General features: G+C 38.0%; 1 protein-coding gene and 1 long non-coding RNA gene across 4 annotated transcripts in view; both read right to left on the bottom strand.

Annotated features, from left to right (window-relative positions):
- The window catches only part of SMC2 (structural maintenance of chromosomes 2), a 69,422-nt gene extending 61,341 nt beyond the window's left edge, over positions 1–8,081 (bottom strand). For 2 of the 3 annotated variants that reach the window (XM_060609143.3, XM_060609144.3), the window contains exons 1-5: positions 7,883–8,080; positions 6,460–6,685; positions 5,367–5,516; positions 3,298–3,420; positions 2,021–2,059 (exon numbers count right to left, since the gene is read on the bottom strand). In XM_060609143.3, the coding sequence (XP_060465126.1) occupies positions 2,021–2,059; positions 3,298–3,420; positions 5,367–5,516; positions 6,460–6,627 (480 nt within the window). In that variant the 5' untranslated portion in view covers positions 6,628–6,685; positions 7,883–8,080. Of the gene's footprint in view, positions 1–2,020; positions 2,060–3,297; positions 3,421–5,366; positions 5,517–6,459; positions 6,686–7,882 lie in introns of all 3 variants that reach the window. The other variant, XM_060609145.3, reaches the window with a different exon arrangement.
- A 2,164-nt stretch (positions 8,082–10,245) lies between these two features.
- LOC132663131 (uncharacterized) lies at positions 10,246–25,696 on the bottom strand. Its single transcript, XR_009602926.3, has 3 exons — positions 25,523–25,696; positions 13,152–13,242; positions 10,246–10,685 (listed from the first exon to the last, which is right to left on the bottom strand). It is a non-coding gene; the product is annotated as an uncharacterized LOC132663131 (long non-coding RNA).
- Between the last annotated feature and the right edge of the window lie 785 nt (positions 25,697–26,481).

Raw genomic sequence — 26,481 nt, 5'->3', positions numbered from 1 at the left:
TTCCTTTACACCAACTCTTTTCAAGGGGGCTCCAAGAAAAAAAAACTTTAAGTCTTAATACCCTAAGCAATCCACTGAATGCAATGAATTAATTTCACTGAAATCTTTTTCTGTAGGGTTTAAGTCTGACATGGAACACTGGTTGAGAAAGGCTGCTTGATACAGTCAAAATTTCTTTTAATACTGGGCAATAAAACTCTTAGAAGAAAACACAGAAGTTAAGCTCCTTGACACTGGTCATAGTGAAAAATTTTTTGGATTTGACACCAAAAGCAAAGGCAACGAAAGCAAAAATTAACAAGTGGGACTCTATCTGACTGAACTACCTTCTGACTGAAAACCTTCTGCATAGCAAAGGAAAACATAAACAAAATGAAAAGGCGGTAACCTAGAGAAGAGGAAAAAGTAGTTGTAAATCATTAATCTGCTAAGGGGTTAATATCAAAATACATAAAAAACTTGCATATACAACACAATAGGAAAAAAACAATCTAATTAAAACCTGGGCAGAGGATGCGAACATTTTTTTCACAAAAGATAGATGAAAGGTATATGAAAGGTATTCAACATCATTACATCAGGGAAATGCAAATTAAAACCATGAGATAACTACCTGTTAGAATAGCTATTATCACAAAGACAAGAAATAACAGGTGCTGGTGATAATGTGGAGAAAAGGGAAACCTTTTCTATATTGTTGATAAGAATGTAAATTGGTGCAGCCATTATGGAAAACTATGAAGATTCCTTAAAAGATTAAAAATAGAACCACCATATGATATAGCAATTATATTTCTGGGTATTTAGCCAAAGAAAACAAAGACACTAACTTGAAAAGATACCTGCATCCCCATGTTCACTGCAGCATTATAATACCAAGACATGGAAACAACCTAAGTGTTGGTGATGAACAGATAAAGAAAATGTGGTATATATACACAATAGACTATTATTCAGCTATTTAAAACAAATGCAATCTTAAATTTTTTTTTTTAATGTTTATTTATTTTTGAGACAGAGAGAGACAGAGCGTGAGTGGGGGAGGGGCAGAGAGAGAGGGAGACACAGAATGTGAAGCAGGCTCCAGGCTCTAAGCTGTCAGCACAGAGCCTGACGCCGGGCTCGAACTCACAGACCGTGAGATCATGATCTGAGCCGAACGTCGGATGCTTAACCGACTGAGCCACCCAGGCGCCCCTAAAACAAATGCAATCTTGCCATTTGTGACAATGTGGATGGAACTGGAGGGTTTTATGCTAAGTGAAGTAAGTCAGGCAGAGATAGAGAAATACTGTATAATCGTATTTGTATGTAGAATCTAAAAAGAAAAAAAATGAGATCCTGGAGAACATATTAGGGGTTGCCAGAAATAGGGGTTAAAGGGTGGACAAAATGGGTACAGGTGATCAAAGGTACAACCTTCCAGTTACAAACATTCTGGGGATATAAGGTATAGGATGGTGACTACAGTTAATAAAACTGTAAAAATACAGTTAATAATACTATATTTGAAAGTTGCTAAGAGCTAAGAAGATAAACCTTAAAAGTTATAAGAAAAAGAAAATTGAAACTATGTGGTAATGGATGTTAACTAGACTTATAAGGATCATTTTGCAATGTCTACATATATTAATCACTATATTGCACACCTGAAACTAATAGGTCACTTATACCTTCATTAAAAAAAAATGTTAAAAAAATCTGCTCGACAATGTTCCACCCGTGCCTTTTCTTATACATTCTCATTTAATCCTCAAAAAATACCTGAGGTAAGGACTCTTGACTCTAATTTATGGATGAGGAAACTAAAGCTCAGAAAGGTAATGTCATATAGCTTTAAAAAGGTAGGGGGCCAGAGTGCCAAATAATAAAAAAAAACAAAAAACTTTCTTTACTAATTATTCTTAATAATGTTCCTAAGAATTTTAAGAATAGAAGAAATTATGTTTAAAAATTGACTTAGAAGATTAAAACAGTATCTACAATTATTACTTTTATTGTCTACAAATAGTATCTTTACCTCTGGAGGTTTCATGTTCAATACTTTTGTAATTCGGCCCTGAAAAATAAAATGGCAGTTACTGTAATGATAACAAATTAGAGTCAACTAAAGGCATACACATTTACCTGCACTGAAGTTGTTATATCCTAATATACCAACCTTTTGGGAATTCTTTCTCTTACCTACATGAAAAGATGTTTCTTCTAGAATTCTGCTATTCACACTTTCACTTACCAGTAATATAGTTTTTAAATAACACAAAGTCAACTCAGATCATATTTCTGAAACAATATTAATGATACAGAAGTCTCCAATAAGTATATAAATACATAAGTATATACAATTTAGCATAATTGTTGGACATCTTTTGATTTTTCTTTTTACTTGCTGCACTCCAAGATAATTTCTAGAAATAGAAATTCTGGGCCTCAAATAGAATAGTTACATATTTTATTTCAATGCCAGATTATCAGTACCAAAAAAAACCAAAACAAAATTCCACTACCCAATTCTCAGACCATCATATTACTTATGATTTCGATTCATTTAAAATAAATTTTCAGCCTTGAGGCTGTGATATACTGAAAATAACATTATTTTGGTCCCATCAGGATCCTGCCATTGACCTTGCTGTAACTTTCTAAGAGGACAGTTGGATGGGGCAAGTAAGGACAAGATAATATTAGCACTTAATTTTCATTTGAATAAGTCTCCATGTAAGAAAATTTTTTTTTTTTTTTTTTTTTTAGTGTTTAATTTTGAGACAGAGACAGAGCATGAGCGGGGGAGGGGCAAAAAGAGAGGGAGACACAGAATCTGAAGCAGGCTCCAGGCTCTGAGCTGTCAGCACAGAGCCCGATGTGGGGCATGAACTCATGAACCCGTGAGATAAGGACTTGAGCGAAGTCCAACACTTAACTGACTGAGCCACCTAGGTGCCCCTAAGTAAAAACATTTCTTAAAATTTAATATATATTTGAAATAACAAAATGCTTGAGTCCAACACTCAAAGGAATTCCTTTAAAAGGAATATATTATGACAATATCTTTTTAAAAAATTTTATAATGTATTCTTGTAAGTCAAGGAAAATTATTTCTAGACATTCTTCAAACTTCAAATGTGTATGTTAGAACACATCAGTACATATTAACTAAATCAACCTCTTAACAGGTGCCCAAACACCAGTGTAATGGTATATAAAAAACGGAAAACCCAAAAAGAAGCAATTCCCGTATTATAGTATCATAAAAAATAAACAATGTCAAAGTGTATATAAAGGCCACAAACAAAATACCTGCATGATGAGAAAGTGAGGGTTGTTAACGTTAAGGCCAACAGAACAGAAGAGATCTTGTACTCTGGTATTGTTTGCATTTACTCCATTGATTAAATATTTATTTCTACCACCAATAACCACCTAAAAGGGAAATATTTTAAAAGATATAAATGAATATATAAATCTTGAAGTAAGATGATACCTTTCCAAATATATTTCACTTGTTTGTTCTGTCCTACTAATGATAAATAAAACCAATCCTGAATAAATAATGGAGGAAGTGTGACATGGTCAAAAAGAATACAGAGTCAGGTCAATTGGTTTCTAATCCAAGGACATTCCACACACAAGCCTCCTAATCTCTCATGCGTTGGACTAAATCTCTAAGGTCACTTTTGACTTTATGTTTCCTAGTATGTATAAAACATATTCTATACCTAATCATTCTTTAGAATTTTCCCACCCTCAGAGGTTAACCCCTCCTTCCTCCACTTTTTAATTTCCAAAAAACAGAAGTCAGATACTAAAAACTAAAGACAAGGAGTTTGATAGCAGTGTGATAGTTTGATCCTTGACAAGATTCTAAAATGGGTCAATAAAGACATGACTTGTGAATACTTGAAAGAAAAAGAGTAATTATGGAGCTTCAAAGAACAACTTATACCAGACATCAGCGTGTTCACACTCTGCTATAGCACTTACATTGTCACTTATTGGGCATAATCATCTCACCCATCCTATTTTGAGGTCCTTCTTCTATCTGTATTTCCCAGGGCTTTCAAGATTGCCCAGCACATACCAAACACTTAATAAAATACTGAATGAGTGTTAATTCAGTTCTTTTCTTGACAGAAGCATTAAGCTGATAGATCACATACTACTATATTTGGAACAATAAACCTAGTATACACGTAAGTATTTTAACAAAGTCCTTCTAACAAAAATTTGGTGAAAATATAGGCATATGGATTATATGAGGACAGGAATTTTAGGTAGATTAGTAGGAGACTTACTAAAAATTCCTAAAAGGTGAGTATTTGATGGATGCTTAATGACAAAGAACAGGATTTTGTCTCAAACTAGTCAATGCCTTACTTTTTTTTTTAACTAGAGGTTTTTATTAAAATAGAAAAGGGAATCAATAAATTACATAATGCTAAGATGGAGAGTCAAAAGGACTTAACAGAATTTTTAAACATAAAACTGACAAAGTAAAAACACTGTAGGACTATAGTAAGAAAAAGGGACAATGTATGGTCCCTGCTTTGGTTTCAAAAACCTGCTTACATACAGAAATGGCAGTAACACAGCTAATAACACACATTTAAAAAATCAGAGTTTAAGTGAAGTGGATATGAACTCATAACATATTATGAACTCTCCAAAGACATACTGGGGAAAATAGAAGAGTACGTAAAATGAAAGAAGTGACAATTCTGCTTAATCCTGTCCTAAGGAGACCAATTCTGGGACATGCAATTTGATATACCATGCATTAAAAATAATTTAAAAAAGGCATAAAGAACCTAGAGCAAGTTTGTATTCAGTGTGATCAGACAAGTTAAGGAAATAGAAACAATTATCAATTCAAATACCTAGAGAGATTTAGCTTAAATATTAAATATTTAAACACCTAAATATTAAAACATGGAATACATTAGATTTGCTTTTTGATGCTCTCAAAGAATCAGATTTAATGTGTAAAATTTGATGACAGTACTTCAGCTCATTTTATAGGAATAACTTTCTAATTAGACTCATCCAGTAACAATAGGTTACCTCAGAAGATGGCAAGATCCCAACTATTATAGGTACTCCAGTACAGAGAAAATTCAAGTATAGTTCAAGATTTAAAGCATAGTTATTAGTGCTTATCCTGATTGATGGCTTTTTAGATCCCTTTCAATCCTCTTGGTAAATGGTGGAATTTGCACGATCAAATTTTTAACATAAGGAAGATATTCTTAAGAAACCTAGTCAGTTTTTGATCAATTTTGCTCATAAACTTTCTCTCTCCAGCAGTCTCATTGCCAAAAACCGTGTCAGACAAAAGTTCTTAGATATCCAAATATTTAGGAGTCACTCACCTGCCTCGTTACTGTAATTTCATCATGAACCTCAAATCCTAAAGGACTTTGCTTTTTGTCAGAATTATCAAATGTGATTGACACGGAGGCTTTGGTAATACCAGCCTGCCCATTTTTGTAAACTAAATCTTGTAAATTAGAAGCCCGAACCTAAAACAAAAGAAAAGTTTGTCAATTACAAAACCCCATATTGCATAAAATGGCACTAAAAATGGGTTTCTTACTGTTGGAAAACCACCCATGTAGTATCCACTAAGTAGCCAGCCAGGCAAGGAAAGCAAGGAAAATGGGAAACCACATAAAATGAGTGCCTTTCCCCACAAAACTGTTCCAACCCTGCACTGGATTGTTTTCTATTCATTTCGTAGCTGAAGTTCATTTGAAAGATTTAGGAAGACGGCATCTAAGAATTTCACTATTCATCCAATCCCATTAGATCCTGAAAAGGCATTATAACGCAGAGTGAGCGGGTAGGAATACAGCTTCTGGAATAAGACTCCCAAATGCCCGAGTTTGAGGGTTGCTCCAAATACCTTAAGGGGATGAACCTTAGGCAACACTAAATTTCTATTTTCTCATCTATAAATAGAGTAGAAAAAAAAGTAGAGTAATAACATCTACCTCTAAAGGACCGCAGTGAAGTATATGCACTGTATTTAAACTCCATATAAAAACATATTGAATAATTCTGTATGGTTATTTCAGAATTTGGTAAAGTACTAAAGTACTCGTAAGTTGTTTGACATTATAAGACAAGTTATTTGATTCTTACAAAAAACTTTACTGACCCCCCCTCCTATAGTGAATGCAGTCAAGGCTTTTAAAAGTGCCCTAGATTATGACAACTATACTTCATTCAAAAAAACAAACAAAAAAAAAGTGTCCTGGATTATAGAAAACTCAAGCTTTATTCTAATTTTAAACAAAGAATGGTAGGTTAAGTTCAGTAAAAACCCAATAGAAATGAAAAAAAAAAAAAGATAATTCACATAAACTTAAAAATGCAAATGAAAACTGGCAATAGTGTCCAAATTCAATGAGGATTCTCTTGAGGTTCCCCAAACTTATAATTCATATATATCAGAAAGTTTACCTGAGACAGGTTGGAGATGCCCAGCAAAAAGCAGATGGAGTCCAATATGTTGGATTTCCCACTACCATTTAAACCGGTGATAGCATTGAAGAGGGGGTCAAAACCATTGACTTCAGTCCTCTGAGCATAGGACTTAAATCCCTCAAGAATGATTGACTTAACATGCATCTTCACTACTGACTTGGACAGGTAAACTGCTAGGAATCAAACAGGCCACAAAGCAGTTCTGTACAAAACAGAAATACAATAAGTGGAACAGAAATCTGGAATCATGACGTATGTAGAAAGACTAAAACATAAAAACGACTTAATGGCTTAATATAAATAAAAGAGCCACTTGCTGAGCTACTTCCTCTGAAGTAAGGACACTTTTTCCAACTTAATTAGAAGTTAATTAAACCATTAATTCAACCTGGAAGTCAACGACTTAATTTTCCAGCCTTCCCTTCCATCTTTATCATACTCTTAACAGAAACTACCGATTATTTCATATCCCACTCCCTCTGCCCCCAGTGTCCTTCTCCCTGATACAGACATGACTCACTCTCCTTTACTACACTCACGACTTTGCTTAAATGTCACCATACTGAGGTCCTGACTTCTCTATATAAAAACGCACCTGTCCCCATCCCCTCTGCCTTTTCCTTCACTGTACTTAAAGATGACGCTAAACTGGGGTGCCTGGGTAGCTCAGTCGGTGAAGCCTCTTGATCTCAGGTTCGTGGGCTCCAGCCCCCCATGGGGCTCTGTGCTGACAGCTCAGAGCCTGGAGCCTGCTTGGATTCTGTCTCCCTCTCGCTCTGCCCCTCCCCAACTCGCACTCTGTTTCTCTCAAAAATAAATAAACATTTAAGAAATTAAAAAGATGACGCTAAACAGTATTTTTGTATTTGTCTACCCAAACTACCATAATGAAAGTTTCTGTAAAATCTTCGCCTGTTCCACCGCTGTATGCCCTAATAGTGCCTGACTCGAGGGCGCGGGGAGTCAGTCAACATTTACTTAAACAGATGAATCCCATATATTCTCGAGATTCTGTTTTCACTCAGCCTGTTCCCTCGCCCCACCAGGCCTTTCTATCAACAATTGTTTGCACCACTCCAAGGCTGGAGAGAAAGTAGACATTCTTCCAGGAACCCTTTAGGACTAATTTTAGTTCGAGGTCCAGTCTTGCTAATCCCTCCTTACACACACACACACACACACACACACACACCACACACACCACACACACACACACACACACCACACACACACCCCCCCCCCCACCCCCCCATCCTCCTCTCCAGCCAGTCTTGCTAATCCCTCCTTACACACACACACACACACACACACACACACACCACCCCCCCCACCCCCCCCCCCCCATCCTCCTCTCCAGCCAGGAATGCCTGACTAGGCCCAACCGGCCCCGCTCACCCACCTGCCTCACCACTGCGCCAGGCCCTCCGGGCTTGAGGCTCCCCAGAAGCTACTCCTGGTCACAAGAACAGAGACTGGGTTCACCCTTGCCTGGCCTTGGGCGCTACTAAGCGAATTGCAACATAGTGGCTAAGACACCCGCTCCGCGATCTACACCCAGGCCGGAAATGTTTATGCCTTTGAATTTCGGCGCGAGCAAAGGACCCCACCTCCACTGCAGATTTCATTGCCAGGTGCCTACGAGATGCCTAACTCAGAGGTTCTAATTTTCCCTCCCATCGAACAATCAAAGTGACAGAGGGATAGGAAAGAGCGTCACGACAATGGTAACTCCAGGGATGCAAGAGCTGGGACCTGAAGACTAAAGGAGAAAGCGGCATTTGCTGAGCTCGGCGTCCGGCACCCCACGGGCAGCCCCGTACTGCAGCCAAGGGCCTCGCGTCTCGCCAACCCCACCCCACTTTAAGTCCCATCTGGCCTCTGGCTGTCCCGGAGGCCCCGCCCCGTCCAGAGTCTCGCGGGTTTTGCGGGGGGAGGGAGGGGAGAAACTAGCTGGTGCGGACGGCAGCTTTCTCAGAGTCCTGAAGGCAGGGAGGCGGGAAGGCTTCTAAGTAGTGTTACCAGTGTATTTCAGAAGACTCAGAATTTATCCGATTTGGCTCAGATTTGTCAAAAATAGAATCTGTGCTTTGTCGGTGCTGGAAGGCGCGGAACTTCGGGGCACTGTTGGGGGGGTGGCGTTCTGGCTCCGCCCCTCGCGGCTCCGGTCTCTGGCGGGCTTTTTCATCTCAAATTTCGCGTGGGGGCGGGACGTTAGTACTCGCTGTCGAGAGCTGTGCTGATCCCATAGGAAATTGTGTGGGGCTGGCAGGTGGTGGGCAAATAGGTGTTTCCTTCCCTGCACTTCCGTTAAAGCAGTGGCAGAACTAACATTTCACAGAATTTCTTTGGAAACCGGATTGTTAATATTTATGCCAGGCTGGGTTCCAAGGGCTTTCAAATCCTGTCGCAACTCTGTGAAACCCGTGACATTGTTTTCATTTCACAGGTGAGCGAACACAGGTCAAGCAACTTACTCCAAGTAATAAGTGGAGAAGCTGGGATTTGGTCCCAAGCAGTGTAGCTTCATATCGCGTATTGTTAAATGGTTATATACTATTCCTCTTCGTGTTCAGAATCCAGTACCATTAATAGGATTCTGTATTTATCAGTGTGGGCTGTTATCAACAAACAAAACTGACCAGTTTACTCACAGTTGAGCGTTCTGATACTACTAAGGAGGGACAGCGGCAGATTGCACTGTCGTGCTGTCCCTATGTGAGGTATAAAAAGATGGTGTAGCTGGTATGCTATTTTAAGCCATATGTTTAAAATTTCTTCACCCAGGAATGGCTTTGCAGCATTGGACGCCAGTAGAACTATCAAGAACCGCCAATAATGGGCCTATGTTTTGAAATTCATTCTCTTCCTAAGAGGATAAAATAAGTTTTTTTTTTTTTTTGGGGGGGGGGGTTAGTTTTGTTTCCTTAAGAACTATGTATTGTCATATCCCACCTCCTTCTGTAATGTCAGTGGTTACTGGCCTAACATCTTTTAGTTAAGCATTTATCTCTTTGCCTTGGTTTCTGCATTCCCTACATTCTACAGCTCACATATGTTGGTTCTATTCAATTTTTTTTTAAGTTTTTAATTCCAGTATAGTTAACATATAGAGTGTTACATTAGTTTCAGGTATTCAATATAGTGATTCCTCACATCTATACATCATTCGGTGCTCATTACAAGTGCAATCCTTAATCCCCCGATCACCTATCTCACCCATTCCCCCCACCCACTTCCCTTCTGGTAACCATCAGTTTGTTCTCTAGTTGAGAGTCTTGTTTCTTGGTTTGTCTCTTTCTCTCTCTTTGCTCGTTTGTTTCTTAAATTCCACGTGAGTGTAATCATACGGTATGTCTCTCTCTGACTTACTTCGCTTAGCATTCTACTGTCTGGCTCCATCCTGGTTACAAATGGTGTATTCAATTTTAATATACATTTATTTTCAACTATGTCTCCATCACTTTGTGAGTAAAGAATTTTAATTTGCCAACAAACCCTAAAATGGGTTTTACCTAGTTGTGAAATAAACATTTCTTTGGGGTGAAAATGGACACAATTAGCCTTTGCACTTATTTAATAGATTAATAATTCACATATATTTAAGTCAAATGAATGAAAACATACGCAAATGCACTTCTGGATGAGCACTTATGAGTAGTTATAAGACTATACATACCTACTCCCACTGAAAGTACTTACTTAAATGAAAATTGCTTATAAAGGGAGAGATATGTATCTGTTTTAGTTTTCCAGCAGGCCAGGAACAGTAAGGAATTTCTGTTCGTATGGAACGATGACAAAATAACTAATGGCTTACTTACAACTGCCTCCTAAGATCACAGGGAAGTGAAGAAGACCAAGGCACAAAGCCACTAACACTCCCCTCATTTGGAAAGGGAAAGTCTGGAAGTAAAGATAGGCTGCAGAGTAAATGTAGTAAAAATAGAGCACTGTTGTTGTTTCATTATCATGGATCAAAATCTTTTGAAAGCTTCAAGATGGGCAGGCTGGTAGAGTTTTAGTCCTTATGTACAAGGCAGCAGTACCAACAGGGGCACTGATCAAGCCATAAGAGGGACCTAGGAAAAAGATTTGGTCTTTTCTTCCAGAGCACTGGGAAGGACCCTCTTTCCCTGGATGCACATTTCTAATTATAGAGTCCTAAAGTAGCTCTTCTTGGGACGTTGATGAATCCTCTCTCCCTGCAATTTAGGACAGAAGAAAAAAATAAAAGGACTTTACCTTGACTGCAGATGTAAGGAAAGGTTGATTCATTTTGTTGAGAGATAAACGGGGGTTCAAGGGCATGAACTGATAATGATGGGAAGTTCATATTGTAAAATTGTACTGCATGGCAGCACATTTTGAATACACCACATATAGCCTGTATGACAAGAAATATAGCTGAGCATAATTTGAAATAAGGAACAGAAAAAGAGGTGACTATATTCATTCACCTATGGGATCTGGTTAGACCCATTCATTTTCATTTCAGTGACAATATTATTTTTAGTACTACATGTTCTGTTTGGTTCTTTGTGAAATCTACCTATATTCTTTCATCATAATTTCCATTAGTTGGCCTCTTTAATCAAGTGTCTTTATCTTCTCTTTCAGGTACTTCTATTATTTCCAGCTTTTGAGTTCCTAACTCTACTGTTTACAACATTTGCTGAGTTTTACTCATAGTGATTTATATCCTCCCGTGGTGCTGTTCTGGGATGGCGTTGTTTTGTTTTATGGAAGTCTCTTATGCCCTGAGTTGTGAAAGAGTCCCTTCAGAACAGTTATGTATTTGTTTCTGCCAGGGTTCTTTGGCTCTTAAATATCCTGGGGCATTTGTAAATGATTATTTCTCAGTTTGTAGTTCCTGAATTATGCAGATACTGTAAATTTATATCTTGCAGGCCGAGGTGTTTTATTTCTCACAGGTACCTTTTGTTTTTAACCCCTATTCAAAGCCCCAAGCAAAGAACAAGCTTCTTTGCTTCTTCCAGACTAGGAGGTGGAATTTTTCCAGTCCCAGTGACTGGCTGTTGTTTAAGCCTCCAGGATTTTCCTGCTTCTCTGCCTCACTGAGGCTCAAGGCCTTGTTCTTGTGCACTGGAACCCGGCAGCTGGCTCCTGGGCCGTATAACTAAGGATAAAATGTTGGGAGGGCTGCCATGGCATCAGTTTCTGCTCTTCTGTTTTTCAGTTTATTTCTGGCACTGTGAGTTTCCTATATTTTTTTGTTTTTTTGCTGTTGAGTTTGGCATATGGCTTATATAACAATAATTATATTTTATCCAGTATTAGTTTATAAAGGGAAGTTCAACCATATTAGAGGAGGTCTCATTTTTGAAAACGTAAGTCAGATCTTTGTTTTGCTCCTTCAAGCCTTGCTTTCACATTCTTACATTCCATATAGAAAGTAGCTTTTCCTAAGAAAACAGAGAAGTCTTGTGCCAACCAGCTCTTTAAGAAAATATTTTCACACAATATTCATAAAATGCAATATCTTCTTATTTCATATATGTATATTTTTAAGTTTGTTTATTTTAAGAGAGAGAGAGAGAGGAGAGACAGAGAATCCCAAGCAGGCTCCTCACTGACAGCACGGGGCTCAATCTCACAAATCTTGAGATCATGACCTGAGCTGAAATCAAGAGTTGGATATGATACTGGAGCCTGGATGGCTCAGTTGGTTCAGCACCTGACTTCAGCTCAGGTCATGATGAGTCTCGCATCAGGTGAGCTCACCCACTTCGGGTGACCCCTGCTTCTCTCTCTCAGCCTCTCCCTCTCTCTGTCCCTGGCTCACTTGCGCCCTCTCTCTCTCAAAAAATAAAAATAAGTTAAAAAAAAAAAAGAGAGAGAGAGATGGACGCTTAACTGACTGAGTCACCTTGGCACCCCTTCTTATTTCATATTTGTAATTTTAGTTTTTCAGCTCTCCAGGCTTTTATCACTTCCATGGTTTATGGCCAAAGCTACTCAGCTTACCTCTTCTGTTCTGCCACACCCCTTCCTTTATAGAGATAATTACTGGCTCCTTTGTCTCAAATACAATTCTCATTTTATTCATTGTTCTCTATGTCATGATGGTATCTTACTTTTTATTTCAAATCCATACACATCTGCTTTATCTTCTTCCAATTGGTTCCCTTTTATTACTATTATTTCTTATGAGATCCAAACACATCTTCACCCTTAGATTTTTATTTCACAAATTCTGCCTCTTCTGTAATTAACATTTTCTCTGTAGTCATCTACATTGTTTTTCAATTCTCTAGAGTCACAAGTATTTCTTATTCTTTGAATTCTGACTTAAATTCCTACTTCTGTAGTACTTATTAGTGCCACTCTCTGCCCTCTCTAAAGTTCTACAAAATACTTATGTTACTCTATCAGAAATATGATATCTCTTCATTCTGTGTAAACCCTTGGTGAAAATTGCCTACAGAATTAATTCTAATCTCTTTAAGGTGGCATGCCAGGCTTTCCATAATTTATTCTCAACCTACTTTCCCAGTCTCCTCTTTCTTCCTTAGATCACCTTGTCTTTTTTTTTTTGTGTTCCTTACTGTAAACCAAGCACCAACCAATGACAAAAGATAATGTGATAACTTTGTTAATGGATGGATGAATGAATGAATGAATTCAAAAAGCATTTATAGAATGCCTACCTTATGCCAAGGAGTATGTTAAGTGTTGGGATACAAAGATGAATAAGATGTGAGTCTGTCCCTAAGGAGTCCATAGTTGAGTAGAGATGACCTGTATAAAGACATAACCAGAGAAAAAGAGTAGAATGCATTATAAATAAAGTAGACTGCACAGTCAAGGGCATAGAAGAGACATAATGTTTGATGCAAGAAGTATCAAGATTTAGTGTAGGAGATCACAGAAGCCTCAGATAATGGAGCATTGTATGTGCCATTTTATTTTTTAAGTTTCTTTACTTATTTTGAGAGACAGCACGAATGGGAGAGGGACAGAGAGAGAGGAAGAGAGACTCCCAAACAGGCTCGTCGCTGTCAGTGCAGAGCCCACTGTGAGGCTTGATTTCACAAACCACGAGACACCTGACCTGAGTCAAAATCAAGAGTCAGAAGCTTAACCGACTGAGCTACCCAGGTGTCCCTGTATGTGCCATTTTAAAAAACTTTGTGTCATTTCTGAAATGTTGATGTTCTCCATCTCTGTGTTTTTGCACACGCTGAACTTGAAATACCCATCGTCTCTATATCTCCCCCCATGTGCATTTCTATTTCTATTTCAGTCCCCAGATCTGATCCATTTCTGGAGGAATTACTTGCACCCTATTTAATCTCTTAGTCCTTCATTCAGGTTTTTCTTCTGACCTTTATTCCTATTGTGACGTATCTTTGTGACATACCTCAATGCTTAGCACATGGTAGACAATAAATATTGGTTGTATATGAATAAGTTTAGAGGGTTCATTTGCCGCTTTCTGATTAAGGTAAAGGGAAAGAACAGATTTCAAAAAAGACTTGAAAATGCAGAATATTGCAATATTTAATATATTCCACAAATTATTCAATATTTTAAAGTTCAGCAAGTTAATGGTAGTGATTATTTCTCACTGATATAACATTGAAGCAATTTTTTTATGCCAGCTAGCAGTGTTCTATTTGTGTAATACCATCAGTGACCACTGTGATAATCACAAAACTGAGTAATCTGCCATGGAATACACATTCCAGTGTTTCGCTTCAGAGGGCTGTCAGTACCATATAGTTTCCCCATCCTACTTTTTTGACCTGTAAAGTAAAAACAGGCATCTATTATGCAGAGGAACAGCTGCAGTTTCAGACTGAAAGAATATGATTCAAATATCACCACCTCCTGCTTGTTGCCCAGTATAATTACTACTCCTCCTTTGTGCTCCTTTATTACACACACAGACTCCTGTTAACATGTTATTGTATTTAATCATTTATATGCTGTTTCTCCCCACTGTGAGCACCTTGATATCAGTGGTCTTGCCTTATTAGTCTGTAAACTTAGCATCCAGCCCAGTTGTTGACACAGTTGTGCTCCATAAATATTTACTGAACTGTTGAACAGCTACAAGGACATATAAAGATTATAAAGGTGGTCGTTCTTTCTAAACCAGAGAATACTCATTCTGTTTTTTAGATTTTTCAGATGAACATTGGTTGTTGTTTTGTTGTACTTTTGCCTTTTTTTTTTTTATTTTTTTATTTTTTTTATTTTTTCAACGTTTATTTATTTTTGGGACAGAGAGAGACAGAGCATGAACGGGGAAGGGACAGAGAGAGAGGGAGACACAGAATCAGAAACAGGCTCCAGGCTCTGAGCCATCAGCCCAGAGCCTGACGCGGGGCTCGAACTCATGGACCGTGAGATCGTGACCTGGCTGAAGTCGGACGCTTAACTGACTGCGCCACACAGGCGCCCCTGTACTTTTGCCCTTTTAAAAATTCCTAGAGTTACCTGTATACTCCATCAAACATTAACATGCACAGAACCTCAGGAATTACCTTGATCACTCTCCTCCCTTTCCCATTCTGACCCTATCTCTAAACATTGACTTCCATTCTACCTCCTCCCCACTCTGGGTGGGTGGCAGATAGAGAATCCACAGCCCTCTGGCTATTCCCTTTCAGTCTCCATTCTCTGAATACTCCATTCTCCCCAAATCCCACTCCCATCCATAAGGGTGGGGTCTTGCCCTTTGCTTCCCAAGGGACTTCAGGCCAGGATAATGTAACATTAATACATTTCTAAGAGTTTGAGGTTGTTGTTGTTGTTGTTTTACTTCAAAATACAGCATTTGTGGGATATTCATGTGGGGCTTCAGCAATCCAAATTAAATTCTCTTTATGTCCTTTGTGACAATGTGTTCCTATGGCAATGAAAATCATGTCTTTCACTCTTTTCTGCCATTTCTAGGTCTCCTCTCCCAATCTCTATGGGTCACTGCTTGGAAAAACAAAATGCTTATCGACTTCTATAAGGACAAGCAATAATGTACAGACATAGAATAATTGAGATCGATACATAGTAGGGAAACATATTTTTAAGACAGATTCTGCCTAAATTAATAAAAATGTTACAATATTAAGCATGCTGTTTATTTTCTTTATGCTGTATATCTAAAATCTTTCTATTTCAGCAGAGAGTCATTGTTCTACATTTGTATAAACTTGAATATCCATTCAGAGGATTCTCCAAAAACAGAGTCTTTTCAGGCCTAAAAGTTTAACTAATCCTTCACATTTTAGGGGAAAAAACAGTGCTTGCAAATTTCAAACAGTTTTGCCCATCATTGTCCTTCAAGGGATTTAAAACAATCTTATTTCAGACTTAGCTTGAGGCATCTTATTAAGTTATTAAAAATTTTATTGTTTAAAATATTGATGTATTTATACTTGTGCTGCACAAGTTCCAAACACTTCTCCAAAGTTACTTTATGTAACTCAACAATTCTTTTATTTTTATCTCCATTTTATAGATGAAGAAGCAGGATCACAGAACTAGACTTTGGTCATAGAAAAAAGCCAGGACTAAAGTCCATCCATTTATTCAACAAATGCTTGAGTGCTTACAATGTCAGTGAACAGTACAACAAAAAATTTCTGCCTTATGGAGCTTATACTGTAGTGGCTATCAGTTGTTATTTTATTGATTACAAAGCATGACTTTTTGCAATAATCTTACACTGCCCTAGAAGTAGCTAGCAGTCTTAATGCCTCCGGTCATTTTCCTTTCTCTGTGATTACTGAAGCCCTCGAGTCATTGAAACCTCAGCTGACCTATTTTACCAGATGCTGGACATTCTCAAGTCAAGTCTGGATTTATAGTGGGTACCCAGGTTTAGGTCAAAACATAAAATCTAAACAACTTTAACCACTGTTCACAGGGAGTAGATTCTCAGTGAAGGAGCAATATCCCACCAAGAATAAATGACAGGCTAAAAGGCAGATTTGTAAATGTATATAAAAAGTAGGTTGTATTTAACATAGGTCAAAGTGCTGAGCAGGGGCAACAGGAGGAAATATTCTTCATAGTGATGGTCAGTGGCATCTTCTTTTTATATAAAGAAATGTTGCCAGCAATCTTGCTTGAGCTAATTTGAAGTCATTTTTATTTTGTATAGTTTTTATTAGTTAATGGGATCTAGGAGTGTAATAACCTGGTGAGAATTTCTCTACAAATGGCAATCAAATTAGTCTTATTCATGAAACTCATAAATAAGCTATAATTCAACTTTTTATGTCTAGGGAAAATAAACCTGGGGTCATGCTGTTTAAGGGTAAGGGAATTTAAGGGAACACTGGGGGATTTATAGCAGATTTATGATGATACATTCTAACTGGAAGCTTAATTGTGATTTAAATTATAGGACAAGCTGTGCAATGTGTTTTCTTTTTAGGGGGAAATCTTTGGGGAGATAGACTGTGCTTATTTAAAGAAGAAACAGGAAGCAGAAGAGAAAACAGATTGCATTTTCTGTTTTTCCTTTAAAATTTCAAGCTGCTTTAAGTCAAATTGCCCCTGAGTTCCTGATGATGGCTGTTGTGCAATTTCTTTGTTTTACTTTCTTTGTGTTATTCTCGCCCTCTGTTCCAGAGCAGTTATTTTGCTTGACAGTAACAAAAAAATGTAGGCAGCATATCTGCCAGCAAACTAATATGGAAACCAGAGATAAGGTATTCTCAACCTTTCTAGAATTGTGACATCCTATCATTTTAGGCTGACTCACATAAAATTAGTAACTTCTGCAGATAGAAGAGCCCTTGAAGAATTATAGCCACTCATTTTGCCAATGGGAAAATTAAGTCTTCCAGTGATTTCCCCAAATTTACTGTTTATCTCAAGTAAATTAAGGTCTAATGAAGAAATAAAACGTGCATATGAATAATGTTAATTTAAAGTATAAAGAAATTACTTCCCTGCAAAATAAAAATTAAAACAGATAAGCAGAGGTTGACTCTCTAGGGAGGAGTTCTACTTAGAAAAGAACAGTTAGACCTGACAGCTCAGATTCTTATTCTCTGACATTTCCCTCACCCTCAGCAAAATTTTCAATATCTAACACCACAACCATCATGGGATGGAGTCAGGGGTGGGAATGGGGGCAGAAGGCCTGGAAACTACGTGTTCTCCCTCTAAGTCTCTGAAACAAGGCCAAGCTCTCCCTCTAAGTCTCTGAAACAAGGACAAGTCAAGAATGGTACATGTAAACAATCTTCTACTGAAGCTTTAGGATAATAATAAGGAAAGTCCACAGAATATGGAGAAAGAGAGAAGAACCTAGCTTACAGGACATAACATGGAACAGCAGATACTCTGGGTCTCCCAGGCTTAGTGTCATCTGTGTGGGACCCCAGAGAAACAAATGGCACTAGAATGTCCTATCTGAATTTCTCATGTTATCCCCCCAACCCTACCATCTTCCATCTTCAATTCTCTACGCCTCAGATTTGATGAGCAGCTTCATAGTCATTCACTTAGAGGACCTTTTCCCCATTCAAAGCAAACTGATAACACAGGACTGGCGTCGAGTGTCAAGAGAGTCCAAAAGAGGAAAAACAATCATAGCTGAAAACAACATCAAGAGGTATTTCCTGGTAGGGTTTTCCTGGATGGTGTCTGAGCTGAATCCTTAAGGGTAAATATGCTTCTGACAGTTGGAGTTGGGAAACAACAGTCTAAGTGCACAGATCATTGTGGACAAAAACTAAGAGGTAGCAGTTTCCATAGGAGATAACCTAGTATAGGCTCCAGTGATCTTATTAGGAATTTCTATTACTCTTGTACCAGATGCTGGGTTGCACCACAGACTCCCCTTCAGGACAGAGGCAGAAGTTCCTTCAGCTGCCAGGAGTGGTGGCTGCTGATAGCTCACAACTGAGCCCCTTCCCAGTTTGCTCTCCTCTGAAGCAAGCTGCCCAGCTGAAATGACACCTCTCTGTGATCAGTTACCGCCAGTGAATGGTTGGTGCATAGACACAAAAGCTCCTTTGCTTCAACTAGGGCAAATAGAAAGGGCCATCTAAATAGCTGTCCATACAGTCAGCTGAGGCCTTGTGATTGCATCGTAGTTTGGCATCTCCCTGGGGCCACTTCTGTTTTCTGCACTTGGTCACAGGTGTTGTTCTGGACAGCACTCTCGCATTAACTTTCTGCATACCAATCTCTAGTCTCACTGTATTCTCTGTGGAACCCACCTCGGGAAACTCCAGATATAATTTGAGACACTATAGCTAGCCTATTTTAGCAACGTTTAACATAGAATTTGGAAAGCCTAAAGAGTACATATGATTAGAAGTGCTGGCTTGTGCTCGCTGTGGTAACAAGTTGGCATCTCAAATTAAGTGCTGAATTACTAAACCAATTTATATTCCACTGACAAAGAACTGGAAAGGAGAGAAATTGTACTTGAGCTGTGATTCAGCTGTCCTCAAGCTTTGCCAAGCCCATCAATCAGTTCTGGTCACTAAGTATTAGGGGCTCTATCAGTAAGATTGTATCAGGAAGTTATGTTATGGGAAAAGAAAACAGAACAAAAACAAAAAAATATCACAGGTTTAAAAAGCAACGACTGTTTATTTCTTGCTCATGTTATAGATCCACTGTAGGTCAGCAGGGGGAAGAGGGATCTCTTCCAGAGGGAACATGAGCTCTGGGATGGTCTAAAACCAGAATTAAATTGCCCCACCCAACTTGGGCACCTGGGTGGCTCAGTCAGTTGGGTGTCTGACTCTTGATTCTGGCTCAGGTCATGGTCTCATGGTTTGTGGGATCGAGCCCCGCATCAGACTCCGAGCTGACAGCACGAATCCTGCTTGGGATTGGGGTTCTCTCTCTCTCTCTGCCCCTCTCCAACTCGTGTGTGTGTGTGTGTGTGTGTGTGTGTCTCAAAATAAACAAAATTTAAAAATAAAAACTAAAATAAAATGTTCCACCCAAAGTAAAATAATTTACACTCACAATTTACCACAACTGTTAGCCATAAGGGGCTCAGGAAGTGCAATCCCAGAGGTGCCCAGAAAGCCAAGGAAGGAGCAGAAACTGGAATAATTGGCAGGCTGCATTAATGAAGATTTGGGGAAAATCTTGGAATCTAGAAAATCAATAAAATTTTTTAAAAATCTGGTCACATTGGTAGTTGAATTCCCAATTTTCAAAGAAATTTTTAAAAAGCTTGGTAGTAAGTAATCATCGATCCTTTATTATCTTTCAAATCACATTTGCACTATTTAGATTTTATATTTATTTTATAAGCATGTGTTATGTAACTCCTATGGTTGTTTATGAAAAATCTCTGGAATGTTTCTTTACATACATTTATATCAAGTTGGAGATACAGGCATTTGAAGTATATAGGGGAAGAGAACAAACACAGGATGGGGTGATGCTAAGTGAGTGCAAAAGAGCAAATTGTTAAGTGCCAAGTTTCTATGTTTGAAGCTGGACAGGACAAAATTGTACCCTCTATAAGTATACTTGAAAATACTGTTCTGATCTGAGACATATGGAAGAGCTAGATAAAGAAAAGTGAATGTTACATTATTGTTTTTAAACCTACTTCTTGACTTCCATTCCCCTTCCCATTTAAGACCCTTCTATTTACATTTAATTTTTCCCCATATGTAGACCACGAATCTTTATGTGCTTAGGATAAATTATAATTAACTGAAAGCTGGTATCATTGTCCCTTGAAATCAGAAGCCATGCTCTTCTGGTATTCTGTACACTCGCTTCCCAGTTAATGATGATTTATGGTGATAATTATAATAAATTGTACCTCTAATGCATCTTACAGCTTATAAAGCAAGTTTACATACACTATTAAGGTTATTTCCACAACATTCTCATGAGATAGGTTCAGAAGTTTTAATAAAATGATTCCCATATCATAGAGAGATTGAGGCAGAAAGAAGTAAAATAATTCAATTATACTTGCAGTTATTCATAGCTGTGAACAAACCACCTTGAAATGGTGGCTTAAAATAATGACACTCATTTAGTTTGCTCATCTGAGGGTTGACTAGGCTTAGCTAGTCAATCCTCACTTGGGGTCATGCAGTGGTAGTTAGGTGATCACTGGGGCTGAGGTCACCTTAAAACTTTTACTCACATATTTGATGCCTGGGCTGGGAAGACTCAAACATCCAGCATGAGAACTGTTGGGCTTCTGAGGCCTAGCTCTCTCTGTGGTCTGTAAACAGTCTTTCCACTTTGGATGTGGGCCACCCCAGGAACGGTTGTGAGCTTAGCAAACATGCTTGTCTGCAATGGAAGCAATCCCTGAAGGTGACAGCTGAAGACTGTCTGCCAATAGGACATCCAGCAGCTGAGGCAACATGTTCTTCATTCAAGGAGAATTACCTCACTTTGGCTCCAAATCCAGTACTCTCCTATTATACCACACTGTCTCCACTAATATAACATCACTAACCTGGAGACAGTAATGTTATGAATTACTCATACTGTGAAAACACACAATCGCAGTGGGACACTTTGTTACATAATTACATGCAACACTTTGCATGTGCATCTATTACCAGAACACACCATACCTTACTAATTTGTAGGTATCAATGAGATCACATGAGCGTTAGCACTCAAATCTTGCTCCCTTCAAGTTCCCACGTGCTCCTCAAACAATTCCAGCTCCTTTCCTTTCAGAGCAAACATCCTTGAACATATGTGGGAATACCCCTAGACGGGATATAAGGACAACAAGTCAGTCCAGGGAGCCGCTGGCTGTCAGCCTTTACTTACTGCTCCAGGCTGCACTACCAATGTTCTTAGCCCTAATTTCAGGCTTTCTGCAGTGGAAATTCATTGCTGTGATCCAACTGGTTAATCCTTTATCCAACTGGTTAATCAATGTTTCCATGCAAGTCAACGTCTCAAAATTTACTTATCCAAAATCAAACATTGATTTTGCCCACTGAAACCCCAGCACTCTGTGTTTCAGTAAACAGCATAATCGTTCTCCAAAACCTAGAAGTCATCCTGGATTCCGTTCTTTTGCATCCTGGGTGTAAACACCTGAAATTACATTATTTATTTACTCATCTATTTATTTTCTGTTTCTTCCTCCTAAAATTATAGCTCTATAAGAAAAGAAAATTCATTCCACTCCTATGTGTCCAGCACCTGCAAAAACTTAGGACTATGATAAATAAATTGGTAAAGAAGTTAACTTCTAATTAAATTCTTTTAACTAATTCAGGATTCCACAGCCACCACCAGCCTTAACAATTCTATAGAGATGCTGCCCCAAGAAGATGGATCTGCCCTAAGAAGAGATAGCTCTTGGTGGCCTTAGAATCAGGCCATCTATATCACTGCTATTTATTGAATACCAGCTACTCTTAAGATTTGCTGATGTCACAGCCAGGATCACTAACATGATGGAGATTTCCCAGCTTCTGTCCTCCAAAACTGTTTTGTCTTTATTTTAATGGCACCATGTCCAGTGGCCTATGGTGGCAAAAGCCAGCATTACTACCGCCACTACGCTAATGCCTCTGCACTGGTGAAGTATGTTATGTTCAGTTGTAAAAAGAAGCATTCCACAGCAGAGATGGTGGAGTCCCAAATCATTACTGAGTCTAGTGAAACAGACCTTTCAACTGACACACAGCCCCTTTTATTCTCCCTGGACCTATACACAATCATAGCTGGGTTAGGATGGATACAGATAAAAACTTAACACTGAAAGCAGCCAGATTCCTTTCAGACTAATTCCTGCCATTCTTAAAGAGAATTCTCTTGACTGAAGCCCTATTGTCCATTACAATAGCCTATTTCCAATTTAACACAATCCATCCTTCATTCCCTCTCCCTCTTTCTCCTTTCTACTTTAACAAATATTCACAGAGCACCTATTCTGTTAAATACTGGGGAAACAAAGATGAATTACAGTCTGTAATCCCAAGGTACAGGTATCTCCTTGGAAAAGTGCAAAAAAAAATGGTTTCAGCTTCATGATAAATATATTTATGTTCAAGCCACAGTGGGTCACAAAGATAGGAGAGGTCAATTCTTGGTAATTAATAAGATCTCAAATCAGTAGGAGAAACAAGTTGTACCTGGAGATACGGTTAAATTTTCTTCTTTAAGGTGATACTGGAATGTTGGAGGCAAAAGGAGAAAAGGGGATACAGGCAGTTGCAGCAGCACAGTCAAAGCCATGAAGAGGCAGCCTAACTCATGACATAAAGTATTCCGTCAGTCATGTATTGAAGTATTATATCAATTTGGACACCTGCAGACTTGTCTTTGTCTTCCATTAAAAAATGTATTGGGGTGCCTGGGTTGACGCAGTCAGTTAAGTGTCTGACTCTTGATTTCAGCTCAGGTCATGATCTCACAGCTGGTGAGACTAAGCCCCGCATGAAACTGCTGGAGATTCTCTCCCTCTCTCTCTGCCACTCCTCTGCTCCTGCTCACTCTCTCTGTCAAATAAACAAACATTAAAAAAAGTATTATGTTTCAGATATAAACAATTAACAGAGGGGAGAAGACATCCCTTTACTTTTCTTTTATGAATTTTCTTATTATAAAAGTACCATAATTCATACTGGGAATTCAGAAAATGTAGAAAAGTACATGATAACATTCTGGCATATTTTCTCCTAATTTAAATATATGTTTGTGTATTATACACATATTCTTAATATTAATATAAGTCATATTTTATAGACCTTGTCACTTTTTTCTGATCTGTAATGCACATATAAATCTAACTGCTCAAGAGGAAGTTGTGGTTTGGTGTGTGATATAAATGCTTCCACCGAACTGGTTGTCTTTCCCACGACATAATTACTTTTTGGGTGTGGCCTAGCAGGATGCCAGTTCCTAAGATAAAATTGTGTCAACATAATCAAGTTTTTGATTGATCTGATAGCTTGCTTTATAAAAAAGGAGAGAGAGGGGTGCCTGGGTGGCTCAGCTGGTGAAGTGTCCGACTCTTGATTTCAGCGCAGGTCATGATCTCAAGGTTCGTGGGATTGAGCCCCACATGGGGATCTGTGCTGACAGCACTGAGCCTGCTTGGGATTCTCTTTCTCCCTCTCTTTTTCCCCCTCCCCCACTTGCACTTGTGCTCTCTCGCTCAAAATAAATAAATAAACTTTAAGAAAATAAAGGGAGAAACACACAGCACATTGAAAAATACAGAGTACTCTATGTAAAACTATGTGTATACAGCCAAATAAAATATACATGAAATATAAAAATATCTTTCCTATCGTAATGAAGCACAATCTACGTTTTCACTTAGAATAAGAGTTAGGCTTTATCTAGCACTGATAATTGGCAGATATTGTTCTCAGTTTCTAATGTATTACATCTAATCCTCAAAACTATTTCCCTGTATTTACAGATGGGGAAACTGAGGCTCGGGGAGATTAAATAATTTGCTCAAGACATTTTAATAAATGCCTAGACTGAAATCAAACCCAAGAGGATTATGGTAATTATTGTGGTGTTAAGTAAATACCCAATTTAGTTATCTATTCTCCTGTTAATGCTTCCTTCAGTTGGAGAAACAGACACTGATATTTTAATAGTTATCTCTGTTTGGTAGGATTTTGTAGTTTAGTTTTATTCTTTCTTTACTGTTACAATAAGGAAATATTAATATGACTATGGCTCTGCATGTTTCTAGCAGACACCCTCTTCCCATATTTAATTTTACCAGATGTCTGGGCAGCTCAGTCAGTTAAGAATCTGACTGTTGGTCTCAGCTCAAGTCTTGATCTCAGGCCTGTGAGCTCAAGCCCTGTGTTGGGCTCTGTGCTTGGTGTGAAGCCTACTAAAAAAAAAAAAAAAAAAAAAAAAAAAAAATATATATATATATATATATATATGTATATGTATATGTATATGTATATATATACATGTGTGTGCGTGTGTGTGTGCATGTGTGTATACATATATATGTGTATATATATGCATATATACACACACACACACACACACACACACATATATATATATATATATATATATATATATATATATATATATATACACATACATACATACAGGGTTTTTTGAGGATCTTTTTGAGGATCCCTTCTTGCTCTGAAATTCTGTGTCTTGTACGACTTGACAGGAGACAGAATACTGTATGCAGAGGGTCTATATAATATTGAGTCTAAAGTTCATGCTTATATATCATTTCTAGAAATATATCATAAAACCCAATTTTCTCTAGAAAATACAAAAAAAAAGACACAAAAAACACCCACCTCAGAGGACAAACTAGAGAAACTGAAGGGAATCATTTTGGAAAAATGGTATAGTAGAAAAAACATTTTTCTAAGAAGCAGGACTGAGTTACATTTCAGGATTTGCTACATTCCGGCTGTGTTGAGATAATGCTTTCCCTCTGATTCCCAACTCTCCCTCTGATTCTCCTATCATCAATGAGGCAGTTAGGAAGTGAAGAGGTTAATGTCTTGCTGTAATATCAGGCAAACTCGATGCTACCTGGAACATCAGAATGAGAGCACTAGGCAAAAGAGGTGTATCACTTTCTGGGGGATGGAGGGAGGATGGGGAAATTTGCTGACTCCCGGATGGTCACACAACGCATACCAAAGGTGCCTCATTCCAAAGACAAAATGAGCTTTTTAATATAAATCTTTCTAGGAGAATCTGGGGGTGAAGGGGTAAGGATGTTTAGTGATTCCCAGGCTACACAATTCCGTGAGTCTTATCCTGTGAAATCTGTATGTTTATTTGCAGAGGACTCACTTGGAGATAGTCAATCTTTAATCACACATTCCCTCCATATGGAAGCAGGGAGAGGTGCCCCTTTTCAATATTCCTGATATCTTCCTCCCACAGAATGAAACAAACCTCTCTTGCTGCAAACCATGGTGGAGGAATTGATATGGTTCTTCCCTACTGTGTAATGATGATCCATGATCTTGATGAAGAAAATGTCTGGCAGCTACGTAGCTGAATATACCCTGAGGTCAAAGAGGAGAAAGGGATCACAGTATGTTACTTTATAACAAGAAAGCATGTAACTTACTTTAAGGAAAAAAATGTGGATAAAGGGAACTCTCATATGCAGTGAATGAGCTGTAAATTGGTAATGTCTAGTGAAGTTGAAGGTGTATATTCCCTACAACTCGGCATCTTCTTTTCTAGCAGAGAAATTCTTCCATGTGTATACGAAGAGAAATGTTCAAGATTTTACGGCAGCACAGCACTGGTTGAAAATGGAAAGAATTAGAAATAATTGAAATGTCCATCAATAAGAGAAACAATACATTGTGGGATACAGTCACAAAATAGAATGCTATAAATATATAACAGTCAAAATAAACAAACCAGAGCAACACATACGTTAATACAGGCGATGCTCACAAACATAATGTTAAGTAAAACAAAGCAATTTGCAAAATAATACCTGTAATAGGATATCATTTATATCAAGCTCAAAATTCTGCAAAATTAAATTATATGTTATTAGAGATAAATGCAAGTATGGAAATATTAGAAAACCTAACTATAAATGATAAACATTGAATTAATGAGACCAGATTACCTCTGAGAAGGAGCAAAGGTAATAGAAATACCAAGGATTTTAGAGAGAACCCCAACTACAACAAAAGCAAATATGGAATAATGTGAAAGTGTGAAAAAACCAGGTCCTGAGCATATGATTTTTATGTTATTCAGTATTGTTGTCTGAGTTTTTGAACTACTTCATCTTGAAACATTAACTTAAAAATCTTAAACATTATATGTAGCACATTCAAGCTTGTGTATTTTTTAATGGGTATAAAAACTTGCCTTTGACATGTATAAAAGATGAGATGCCAATCACATGGTAGAAACACTGAATTACCACCTCAGGATTCTGTAGAAACATATGAACCTATAAAAGGAGATAAATTAGGGAAATTATGGGTTTCATTATGATAGAAGATTTTATTCTCTTATTGAATGAGAGAAATTTTATCCATTTGTATGACTCATATTCCA

The sequence above is a fragment of the Panthera onca genome, chromosome D4 (genome assembly GCF_046562875.1).
Source record: "Panthera onca isolate mPanOnc1 chromosome D4, mPanOnc1 haplotype 2, whole genome shotgun sequence".
NCBI lineage: Eukaryota > Metazoa > Chordata > Mammalia > Carnivora > Felidae > Panthera > Panthera onca.
The sequence above is the reverse complement of the archived record's forward strand: the minus strand, read 5'-3'. Positions and strand labels throughout refer to the sequence as shown.